The sequence below is a fragment of the Carya illinoinensis genome, chromosome 5, assembly GCF_018687715.1.
Source record: "Carya illinoinensis cultivar Pawnee chromosome 5, C.illinoinensisPawnee_v1, whole genome shotgun sequence".
NCBI classification, from domain to species: Eukaryota; Viridiplantae; Streptophyta; class Magnoliopsida; order Fagales; family Juglandaceae; genus Carya; species Carya illinoinensis.
The window spans coordinates 27,656,245-27,669,598 of record NC_056756.1 but is presented as its reverse complement, the minus strand read 5'-3'; the positions used below and the strand labels follow the sequence as shown (position 1 = coordinate 27,669,598).

Here is a 13,354-nt window from a genome sequence, read left to right as displayed (position 1 = left end):
AAAAACACTTACTTAATCACTAAGTAAAACAAAAAATATGAAAAAAAAAAAGTCGGGAGAAATGCTTTGGACCCATTATCAGGATCCCAAGCATTTTTCTTCAAAAAAAAGAAGGAATGAGATCAATATTTGAGTTTTATAAATATCAATTTCATAAATATCATGTGTATTTACGTATAGGAGCAACCATTATAGAACTTCTTAATTATCTTAAAGGACTTCTTGTTTCATATATCATAATCATCTCAGCCTTCTATGCTTAGGATTAAAATAAAAATAAATAAATAAAAGAGATAAAAAATAAAAAAAAGGGTAAGAAATAGACAGATTTTAACAAAATAATATGTTGAAAGGAAAGAATAGAAAATATCAAGAGTCTTGTATGGGTAAGTCAAGAAAATTAATTAGTCAGCTCATCAATGTTGGAAAGCTTTAGGGTGGTCTCAATTTTAGTCTCGGTGGTGTTCCCTCGATATCTTATCTATATGTTTCTTTTAAATACATATTTTTGGTATATTTATGTTCTTACGAATTCTTTATTTTGATCTAATTCAAATAAATCTTCAATGTCCATTCCAATAGGGCCAGATTGGGGGATTATAACATATTAGATATTGAAAGAAATTTGCAAGATTGAATTTTCCTCATGTCCCCAAAAATCAAATTTATAAGTAGTCTACTTTCTCCTATAAATTATCATTTCTTATTAATTACTCAATAAAAAATGTTGAAAAAAACTATTAGATTGAGTAATTAGTATGAATCATTATAATTATTAACTAAAGAAGCTATTAAGCAACATATTGACTAAAAATATTATTTTATTCGTATTGGGTTACTATAAGTTGCTATAAAATTACTAACAAGAAGTGGGTTAAATGTTTTGGTATTAGTATGTTTAAGAGATGAACGTCATCATAAATTTCATGATACATTACTCGGTATGGTAGAATCCGGCCTATACCAAAGTTTCATTTATTTTAATTGTTATCCTAATTATTTCTTATCATTATTTAATGTTAATATTATGCATGAATAACTATTAAGACTAGTGGTTATCATATGATTAAGGGATCACACCCTTTAACTATTATTTATCATTTCATTAAATGCTTTGGTATTATTATGTTTAAGAAATGGACATGATTATAAATTTCATGATTTATTATTTGGTATGGTAGAATCCAGCCTATATCATGGTCCCATTTATTTTAAGGCCTTATTTGGTTACACAAATAAGATGAGATGAGAAATCTACAAATAGTAGTGAGATAGTTTGTGAATAATAGTATGATTTGAGTTAAGATGTTTTATAAGATTTTAGGAAATGAAAGAGAAAAACGTTAAATAAAAATATTATAAAAATTTGTTTGAATATAACTTTTTAATATATTTTGAGATTTAAAAAAATTGAATTATTTTTTGTCTTTTGTTTGGAAGTTTGAAAAAATTATAATGATTAGATGAAAATGTTAAAAATTTAAAATTGAAAAATATTTGTGTTTGAATAATGTTTAGATGTTGAGATGAGATAAGATGAGATGAGTTAAAACCATTTGTGAAACTAAATAAGACCTGTTATCCTAGTTATTCCTTATCATTATTTGATGTTAATATTCTACATGCATTACTATTAAATATTAGGACTAGTAGTTATCATATGATGAAAGGACCATACCCTTTAACTATTATCTATCATATTCATTATAAACTAATGAAAACAACTTTAGAACCATAGGCTCTAATTACTAACCATAAAGGTTATACATTATTATTACAATCTAGCACACCAAACTCTAGCATACAACTTCCTCGACAAATTAATTGAAATCAAATTACTCTTCCTAACAAATGGAGATTAGACAACATAACTCCATTACCCAAGGTATAAAATAATGCTATATATGATATTGATTATTATCAGGACTTAATTTTTATTATTTTATTTCATTTGTTTATTGTATCTCGCGTGATAGTCACATGTATAGGGTTTTATTCATGTACTATAAATAGCTACTGTACAGATGAGCAATTAATTCAATTGGATTCTTTTCTCCCAGAAGACTCTTCTTTTTCATCTTTTGCTCTGCTAGGGCTTCTGCTTCCCAAGCACCTCTTTTACATTTCTTTACATTTTATATGGTATAAGACCTTTTTCTTCTTCTTGAATCGCTTTCATGGCCCATCTCATAAATCCATATATGAGGATACTACTTCTCCTGACTTTCTTCATCCTAGTGATAGTCCTGGTGTCCTTTTGGTCACTCAGCCTCTTCTCGAAAAAAACTACCATGCGTGGTCATAATCGATGTCCATGGCTCTCTCTACGAAAAACAAGCTTGGATTTTTTATGGATCTCTTCCAAAACCTTCGGATCCGACAGATTCTCTCTTTTCTCCATGGCTCTGATGTAATAATGTGGTGATATCTTGGATTTTAAACTCTGTTTCTACTGAAATCTCTTCTAGTATCTTGTAGATTGCGATTGCATATGAGATCTGATCCGATCTTAAGGAACTATTTTCTCATAAAAATGGACTTCTCATTTTTCACTTGCAGAAATCGATTTCCTTTCTTACTCAGAGTTCTCTTTTGGTGAGTAATTATTTTACTTGTTTTAAGGGCCTTTGAGATGAACTTTCTAATTACAAGCCTATTCCTACTTGTTCTTGTGGTACTGTATGAACATTGAACTCCTATGTTCAACAGGAATGTATTTTACAATTTTTTTTTATGGGATTGAATGAATCGTTTGCACATGCTCATGCACAAATTTTACTTATGGGGCCTCTATCTCCTATTAATAAAGTTTTTTCTCTTGTTTTACAAGAGGAATAGCAATCCGAAATATCTTCTATCTCTTTGACCTATGTTGATTCTCATGTTGATGGCACCAAATATGTTAAATCCTTTTCTAAGAAGGATAGACCAATATGTAAACATTGTAGAATTATTGGTCATGTGATTGGCAAGTGTTTTAAGTTGCATGGTTTTCCCCCGGACAACAAACCAAAATAGAGGCAACAGTCCATGGCTAATTTTACTGTCTTTAGTGATAGTAAATCCTTGTCTGTTTCTCCTTTTTCATTGACTAAAGCTCAATAACAACAGCTTTTGTCCATGCTTCCTTCTCCTAAATTTGTTGATCCAGTTCCTTTTGCTATCAATACAATTGTTTCTGCTATCAATACAATTGTTTCGAATAATTTTTTCAGTATTATTTTTCCTCATAATAATACTCATTCTATATTTTCTGTTACTCAGTCTACTACATTTGATTCCAAGTTTTGGATTCTTAATACTGAGGCTACTGACCATTTGGTTCCTTCTATTGATTGTTTTACTTATATTGCCCATTATATTAATGCTTTTGTGAAGCTTCCTAATGGTCAATCTTTGTCTGTTACGCATATTGGCTCTATTTCCATTGCTGAACATCTTATTTTACATGATGTTCTATGTGTTCCAACATTTCATTTCAAACTGGTTTCTATTAGCAAGTTAACACAGTCACTAACTTGTTCTTTTTTGTTTTTCTCTTACATTTGTCTCATATAGGACCTGATTCGTTAGAGGCTGATTAGAGTGGGTAGATTGCATGGAGGTCTTTATGTATTGCAACAGTCAGGCCTTTCTAATGCTACTTTTACTTCATATATTACTTGTTTACCTAAAACAATATCTACATCTATTTGTTTCATTACCTCCAAATGCTCTAATTATGAGCTTTGGCATGATAGACTTGGTCATCCTTCTAATTTTAGGATATTGTTTGTGAATAATTTTATTTCTAAATTGACTATTCCATGAATCTTTGCATGATTTGTCCTTTAGCTACAAAAAAAAATTGTCTTTTCCTAATAATGCTCATTTGTCTATTGCTTCATTTGATCTAGTTCATTATGATGTTTGGGGTCCATATTACGTACTTACTGTTGAAAGTTACAAATATTTTTTTACTATTGTTGATAATTCAATTTGTGCTATATGGCTTTATCTTTTTAAACATAAATCTAAAATTTCACATACTTTTAGAGTTTTTTATAAAATAGTTAAAACACAATTTCATTTAAAAATAAAATCACTTCACACTAATCATGACACAATTTTCTTTTGCTTCTTTTTTGCCTTCTAAAGGCATACTATATCAGCATAGTTGTGTAGAGACTCCTCAACAGAATTCTGTTGTGGAGAGAAAGCATCAGCATATCTTTAATGTGGCTAGAACAACAATGATTTAGTCTCATCTACCTATTAAATTTTAAAGGTGATGCCGTTTTAACAACAACTTACCTCATTAGTAGGCTTCATACTCATCTTTTAAACCAAAAATCTCCTTTTGAGCTTTTGTTCAAAACTGCTCCTTCTTATGATCATCTCAGAACCTTTGGTTGCCTTTGTTTTGCTTCCACTTTACAAAGATCCCAAACCAAATTTGACCCTAAGGCTCGAACTTGTGTTTTTCTTAGTTATCCTTTTGGAATAAAAGGTTACAAACTTCTTGATTTAAAAACTAATTAATCTTTTATATAAAAAAAAAATGTTTTTTTTTATGAACATATTTTTCCTTTTGCATCTCAAAATAGAATTGAATTTTTCTCTTTTTTTCTTGTTGAACATTCAACTCTAGATTGTTTAATTGTGCCTTCAATAGCACTTTTCCCTTCACCATCTACTGATTTTCCTCTAAACTCCTCTTCACCTTCCCCTTCAAGTGATTCATCTGTTCAGTTTTCTTTCTCTCCAATTTCTATCACTGTACCATTACCTTCTGACCTTCCTAGAAAATTCTCTAGAATCAGAAAGGTACTTGGTTATTTGTAGAACTTTCATTGCAACTCCTCTTCTACACACTCCACATCAGATCCTTCAACAATTTCTTCTTCATCAGGTTCTTCTTCCCTTTTATCTTCTCCTCCTAAATATGATATCTTCAATTTTTTGTCTTATTCTAATCTTTCTTCCTCACACAAATCCTTTGTTATGTCCATTTATGCTAATACTGAACCTGAGTTCTATCATCAAGCTGTCAAGCACTCTCATTGGAGAGATGCCATGTCAGCTGAGATTGCAACCTTGGAACTTAATAATACTTGGACTGTTACTTCTTTACCTCTTGGTAAGAAACCCATCGACTATAAATGGGTTTATTAGATTAATTTATAAGATTAAATATCATGCTAATGGTTCCATTGAAAGATATTGGCAAAACTAGTTGTCGAGGGTTACACCCAAACTGAAGGATTGGATTATTCTGAAACATTTTCACTTGTTGCTAAAATGGCAACTGTTAGAACTCTTTTGGTCATTACTGCTGTGAAAGGCTGGCATCTTACACAGTTTGATGTTAATAATGCTTTTCTGCATAGGGATTTATTTGAAGAAGTATACATGGTTCTACCTCCTGGTTTTCATGTTAAAGGGGGTCCCAAGTTTGCAAGTTAAACAAATCACTCTATAGTTTGAAACAGGCCTCACAGTAGTGGTTCTTTAAGTTTTCAACTTCTATACTCAATATGGGTTTTCAACAATCCAAAGCTGATTATTCTCTTTTCACTAAGACTGGGGGTTCATCTTTCATTGCCCTTCGTGTCTATATTGATGATATTCTTATAACTAGTAATGATATGAAATTTGTTGAGCTTTTAAAGTCCTTGCTTGATGAGAAGTTTAAACTCGAGGACCTTGGTTTGGAAGTGGCAAGGTCTCCTACTGGTATTTCTTTATGTCAGAGAAAATATTAGTTGAAGATTCTTCAAGATGCTGGTTTACTTGCTTCTAAACCTGTTGCATTTCCTATGGAACATAATATTAAATTAAGGATGTGGGGGACTTGTTACCTGATCCTACAGTTTATAGAAGACTTGTAGGTCGACTTCTTTACCTCACATTAACTCGACCAGATTTGTGTTATTATGTCAATAGGCTTAGCCAATACATGGCTCAGCCTAGACAACCCCATTTACAAACAACCTATAGAATTTTACAATATATCAAAGGCACTCCTAGTCATGGTCTTTTCTTTCCAGCTACCAATACATCATCTCTCAAAACATTTGCTGATTCTGATTGGACTTATTGTCCTTGTAATAGGAGATTTACAAGTGGTTATTGTATTTTTCTTGAGTATTCTTTGGTTTTCTGGAAGACCAAGAAATAGACCACTGTTTCTAGATCTTCTACAGAGGCTAAGTATAGATCAATGACTTCTACCACTTGTGATATCATTTGGTTTCTCACTCTATTATCTGATTTTTGTGTTTTATATACTCATAATGCTCAATTTTTTTGTGATAGTCAGGCTGTCTTACACATTGTTGCCAATCCAGTCTTCCATGAAAGAACAAAGCATATTAAGCTGGATTGTCACTTTATTCGAGAAAAAATACAAGCTGGAGTTATCAAAACTTTTCACTGGGCCTCTGGCCATCAACTTGCTGATGTGTTAACCAAACCTCTTAGTTATCACCAGTTTCATTACTTAGTTTCCAAGATGAGAGTACACTCTATATACTCTCCATCTTGAAGGGGGTATTAGGACTTAATTTTTATTCTTTCATTTCATTTGTTTATTGTATCTCACATCATAGTCACATGTATAGGGTTTTATTCATATACTATAAATAACTACTGTATAGATGGACAATTAATTCAATTGGATTCTTTTCTTCCAGAAGACTCTTCTTTTTCTTTTTTTGCTTTGCTAGGGTTTTTGATTCCCGAGCACCTCTTTTACATTTCTTTACATTTTACAATTATATAGATCGAAAATTAGATGGATCAGTTCAAATATCTTTCCTAACGTCATTCTCTCACTATACAACACCTTCATTTTCAAATTATAAAACATCTAGATCCATGTTTACTTCGATTTTTCAAAATAAATTCTAGAATTCAGATACCCAAATTCAAGGAGTTATTCTAAGAAATATCCATACATATTTTTATACTGTTAATACTAATATACCTTCTACATCACACACTCAAAAACAACATAGAGAATCATCTTCTCGAACATGCTCAAAAATAATTGGGGATGATGCCCAGATCTATATTATTACAAAAGGAAATCTTGATATTGATAAAAATTATCTTAAATAATATTTTATGTCATAAGAAAATGAACAAAAATATTTTAACATCCTTCTCAATTTTTTCTAAAATTGAAAGAGATTTTATTTAAAATAAATATTGAGTTTTTAAATGAAATACAAGAAAATGTATTTTTTTAAAATGGTTTGACATTTATAATCAAACCAATTATCAACTATTAATAGAACAAAAAACCAATGGGTTAAACAAATTAATGATCAAATAATTTTGGATGAATATCTGCCTTTTGAAACTAATAAATATTACAAAACGGGTGGTCAAGTTTTGGCTTCTCCAATAAAGAAACATAATTTAATTATAGATAGTAAAAGTATATATAATATTATTCAACAAAACTATACTAATCCATACCTACAAACTATGAGTAAACAATTAGAGAGAATTGAAATACAAATCTCTCCTATTAATCCTACAATTAAATAAACAAAAGAAAATCATTTTTCTATACCACATGAGATTCCATCTCATTTAAAAACCTTCTTCTGCAAAGATAAAAATGATTTATTAGAACAACGACACATTAATGTCTTGAGGAAGACAAGTTCGCCTATTTTATTGTATGATTATGAAATTAGTAAGATTAAAAGTCAGTTCATTGATTCCAAGTTAATAAAATTAGAGGAGATTATGTTAATGACTTTTTTGTCAGAGACTCTAAACATCATGTTTCTATCACTCGAAGTTGGTATCCAAGACCTACACTGCCAAATATGCAATTTAAGGAAAGTGAACATATAGTATGATATGTTTTTTCTCCAGATGTATTATATGAATGAAATATTGAGAGTTAACTGAATTTAAAATATTAAATTATTTTTAAAAAAGAATTAAGGTAGCTATTGTCTATAAAAAGTAATAGAAAAATAGACAATCAAGTAGCTCATATTATTGACACGTGATTTATTGGTCATCTAGATGGATGGTGGATCACTACTTCTCAACAGAAGATCAAAAGCGAGTATTAAATCAATACAAACAAAAAGAAATATTGTAAATTATTAAAACATAAGATAGTCAACCATTAGAAGATGTAATTAACACTTGGATTTTGTATTAACTAAACATTTTGTTGGTGACCCTATTCAATTCAAAGTAAGAACTAGTGACTTTTTAATTAATTTTTGATGTCCTCAATTCTATGATTCTCATTAATATAAATATTTATTCTTGGTTAAAGTTATGATCATAAATGATTATTAGTCATCATACTGAAAAGAAAAATTCATAGCAAGATTTCTACATTACTTTACCTAGAAGGTACAACAATCATTAATAAAATTGATGGTACAATAGATTTTATTAATCTCACTTATGGTGATATTATAACTACTATAAATAGAACAAGTTTAATCATGCATATGATTTATAATGAGAAAACGAATCAATAAAGAAAAGAAATTTGTTAAAAAGAATTAGGTATTTTTTGCGAATAATTTTGTTATATCCCATTATTAGGCCATTCTAGAAGACATAAAAAGGGAAAGAGTATTGTAAGAATTATGCTCGAACAAAATGAAAATATAGACCTTATAAAAAAATTTAAAAAAAAAAATTCTAATAACAAAAAACCAACAAATATGCTAAGAAATATAATTAAAAAAAAACATATTGTTTGTTACAAATGTAGAAGAGCAGGCCATTATAAATCCAATTTTAAAGTCAAATAACAAATTCATGAACTAGAAATATCAAAGGAACTAAAAGAAGTTATTGAACTTATTTATAATACCATTAAGCAATGATGAAACCACTTCTTTGGTGAGGAAATTCATCAATTAAAAGATTTTTGTACTTCAAAACAACCATCTAATACAAATCTAGACAAAGATTAAGAAACAGTTCATGTATGCTATTGCCTAAATATAGAAAATTGTATATGTAATAAAATTATTAATAATCTATCACAACATGAAGGTATTATTCTAGAATTAATAGACAAGATTAATGATCTAGAAGAAATAAAATTGTAAGGGGATTTTTCCCTAGGGCCTAAGGCCCAGATATGAAGAGCCTGGGCTGGCCAAGCAACTCCTTGACCCACAAAGGGCTCATGACCCTAAGGGAAAGGAAGTAAGAAACACGCCACCCTGGTTTCCCCTACGCTACCTAGCCACAGAGGACTTGTACAGGCGATCAGCTGACACACACAGGGAGCCCTTGATCCCCTACCAACAAGTAAGGGGTGGAATTGACGGAGCGCGCTTGCTACCGGGCAGAGAGGACAAAATGTCACATTGCATTTATAACACCTGACTAAGAAGATAGCTGAGGTGACATGTACATCTAACATAGGGAATGGGTGGTTGAACCATAGAATCCAGGTATATAAGTAGATCCCTAAGTATTATGAACTTTCACTGAACTCTCTACATACTTGCACAACGATACTGACTTTGGCATCAAAAAATCCCTGACCACTACAAGGCCCCTCATCACGCGATGTTTTCTTTATGTTCGCTGGCCTGATATTGAATAACCAAGTTACTGAGAGCCTATCTCGAAGGCGTGCAAAATAAGACATTAATAGTGGAGCCATCTATGGGATCTTCATAGACTTCATGTGTCCTTTGTATGCCTGCAAGAATCCATTCTTAGGCGACTCGGGAGTATGAGGAAACAACATCTATAAACATGGAAGTAGCAGTCACAAAATTAGAACCACAAGGAGGAAGGGAGAAGGAGATGCTTGATGGAACCACCAACAAGCTGAGAGATAAAGCGGCGCCAAGCGAGTGTGCAAAATCCAGTAATATTAAAGGTGGAGCTAGCCCCGTGAAGGAAGGGACAAATGCACAAGGCATCCTCCCGCCCCCACATGAGTGCGCCTCGACAAATGTTGAGATTCGAGACAAGTACGCACTTAGGAAGGTGGAGCTAAACGAGCTGCTAGAACTAGTCTTGTTGGATCTGAACCACCCGAAAGCCACCACAAGGATCGGCATCGGACTAACCCTCGAGATGAGGGCTGCCGTGCAGCAACTCCTCATGGAATACCAAGATGTCTTCACCTAGAGTCATGAGGACATGCCAAGAATCTCCAAGAAATCATGCAACACCACCTGAATATGGACTCTAAGGCTAAAGGGGTAAGGCAAAAATGAAGGAGCTTGAGTGCATAAAAGAATGCTACCATCGCCATAAAGGTCGACCAATTACTTACTACAAGATTCATACAAGAGGCTCACTACTCGGACTGGCTATCCAACATGGTGCTAGTAAAGAAGCCAAGCGGCAAGTAAAGGATGTGCGTGGACTTCACCGACTTAACTAAGGCCTGCCCGAAGGATAGCTTCCTGTGTCCTCGCATCGACATGAGCATCAACTGCACAACGAGTCATCGCATGCTGAGCTTCATGGATGCCTACTCTAGGTACAACCAAATCCACATGAACCTAGATGATGAGGAGAAGACGTTGTTCATCATCAACTGGGGGCTATACTGCTACTCAGCCATACCTTTCGAATTGAAGAATGTAGGGGCCACCCACTGCGGTTGGTCAATCAGATGTTCAAGGATCAGATCGGAAGGAATATGGAGGTCTACGTGGATGACCTGTTGGTCAAAAGTGGAACTCTTGACCAGCACTTGGATGACCTCCGAGAAGTCTTCACAGTGTTGAGACGGTACCAGATGAAGGTAAACCTGGCGAAGTCCTCACCGAGACCCCTTGAAGAAGATCCTACAATAGCCTGACACCTCAAGCCGCCTCACAAATTGGGCCATGGAATTGAGCGAATTTAACATTGAGTACATGCCACATACCTCGATCAAGGGACAGGTGTTAGCAAATTTCGTGGCGAAGTTCACCAGCTTCCCCGAAGAGGTTGAATATGCACAACCCGTGAAGCCCTGGTAAGTCTTTGTCAATGAATCATCTTGTCGGGCTGGAGGGGGAGGGGAAGTGTATATAATTACAAACAAGGGCGAGGAGCACAACTACGCCATCAAGCTAGCATTCAGGACTACAAACAACAAAGCAGAATACGAGGCGATGTTCTTCAGCCTAACAATTGCCAAGTCTTCAGGCACCAAGGAAGTGGAATTATGACCCGACTCCTAGGTGGTGGTTAGCTAAGTGTGAGAGGAGTTCACAGCAAAGAGCGAGAAGTTGAGAAAGTACCTAATGCTGATAGAGGTCGAGCGTGCCTACTTCAAATACTTCCAGATCCAGCAAATCCCAAAAGCCAAAAACCACAAGGCAAACAAGCTGACAAGAACAACATCCAGATAAGAGAGTACCCATCTCCCAAAACTAACAGTGTTCAGGACCGTCGAGGTGCCTGCTATGGGGATCAAGGTGATGAAGATCGAGTTGGGAGCACCAAAATGAGTGTTGGACATCATTAAATATTTGGACTCCGATGAAGCATCCGACAACAGGTGGGAAGCCAAGAAGATCAGAAACAGAACAACGCGATACACCATGGTTGACAACATCCTATATCGGAGGTGCATCTCGTTCGAGGAAACTAGATACATGTTAGCAGAAATACACGACGGAATCTACAGCAACCATTTTGAGGAAAATGTGCTAGCAGGAAAAGTAATGCAGGAGGGATACTACAGACTGCACACCTTAAAGGATGCCAAGGAATACATGCGGAAGTGCCAAAAGTGCCAAGAATACTCCAGAGTACCCCCACAGCCCACCGAAAGAATTCACATCAATCACCTCGCCCTGGCCCTTCGCCCAGTAGGGGGTCGACTTGGTAAGACCCCTCATTTCAGGCAAAGAGGGAGTAAAGTTCATGGTAGTTGCAGTAGACTAATTCACGAAGTGGGTGGAAGCCGATGTATTGGCAACGATCACGGCAAGCAACATCTCAAGTCTTCTGTGGAAGAACGTCGTCTTTAGGTTTGGCATCCTCTGCAGTATTATCTCAGACAATCAAATGCAGTTCTACTCTAACCACTACTAGGACTAGTGTCAAGATTTTAAGAATCAGGTTCCGATACTCGTTCCTAGGACATCCCCAGTCCAAAGGGTAGGTGGAGGCAACCAACAAGACCCTAATGGGAATACTCAAGAAGAAACTCAACGATAGGAAGGGCGCTTGGGCAGAGGAGCATCCCACAATTCTGTAGGCATATCGGGTCATGGGTACCAATGAGAGAAACCCCATTCACCCTCTCCTAAGACCACGAAGCAATGCCACCGGTCGGAGTTGAGATCCCCACCTATAGGGTATATCACTTCAAACAAGACTCCAACAACGAACGACTCGAGGAATAGCTTGATCTATTGGAGGAAGCCACGCTCGAAGCAGAAGAATCGACGACCATCTACAAAATGAGGGCGAAGCAATGCTTCAACAAAAGGGTATACTCAAGATAATTCAAGATCGGGGACCTTGTGCTGAAGCAAATAGGGACCACCACTCGAAACGAGGGAAAGCTGGGCCCTTGATAGGAAGGCCACTACATGGTTGTCACCAACAACCACTCGGGTGCCTATTGGCTCCGAGACTCCTAGGGGAACAAGTTGCCACATCCAAGGAACACCGAGCATCTGCAAATGGTTTATCGTTAAAAAATTTATAATTTGTAATTTGCATTTCTATGTTGTTAGCACAAATTCATTCAAGGGCAATATGTCTTTTCAGGAATAAAGTATATAGGCTCCTTGCCTACATCAACTGAAATCTCCATCAACAAAATCCCAATAATTACTTACCTCTCTGTGGGGTAGCAAAAGGATTGTTGTAATGCCCCACACTGCCTTGTCCCTCTCGCGGAGGAGTGGGGGCCAACCCTTGGCCACTCAACTATTTAGACCCCGTGAGGGTTAACAAGCGGGACCAGCCTAACCTCCACCACGACGAAGAGTGGATATAGCACTAGCTTGTCCCTCACTTACCTTCCTTGTGACATCAATAGGGGAGAGCGGGTCTAGTCCCAAACTGATTAAATAGACTATCTCCCTGTGAGGGTCAACGGGCAGGACTAGCCCTTGTGGCAGCCCGACCTCTTGCATGGAGGAGAGCGGATCTAGCCCCTCGGCTGCCTAAACAACTTACCACATCCCTGTCATAGCGAAGAACGGATAATTTCCCGGCCCTCCAACATTTACCTTCTTAATGGTATACCAAAGTGATGTGTGTAATGCCTATGGTTGCTTGATCCCTCCAGCAGTGAAACGCAAGCACGTCCTCAACTGCCCGATAATTTACCTTCCTTGTAGGCATCAATAAGAGAGAGTGGGTCCTATCTCGGACAACCTAAACATCCTACCTCCTCGTG

At 35.3% G+C, this 13,354-nt stretch overlaps 1 protein-coding gene across 1 annotated transcript; it reads left to right on the top strand.

Annotated features, from left to right (window-relative positions):
- The first annotated feature begins 10,355 nt into the window (after positions 1-10,355).
- LOC122310235 lies at positions 10,356-10,807 on the top strand. Its single transcript, XM_043124116.1, has 2 exons — positions 10,356-10,483; positions 10,591-10,807. Exons 1-2 carry the CDS (start codon positions 10,356-10,358, stop codon positions 10,805-10,807), a joined length of 345 nt encoding a protein of 114 aa, XP_042980050.1.
- Positions 10,808-13,354: the final 2,547 nt, after the last annotated feature.

Excerpts from the sequence above, each read along its gene's own strand:
- LOC122310235 (XM_043124116.1), top strand. The coding sequence starts at position 10,356 with ATGTGCGTGGACTTCACCGACTTAACTAAGGCCTGCCCGAAGGATAGC. Across the intron at positions 10,484-10,590 it reads TTCATGGATGCCTACTCTAG|GGGCCACCCACTGCGGTTGG; the intron begins GTACAACCAAAT and ends TGAAGAATGTAG.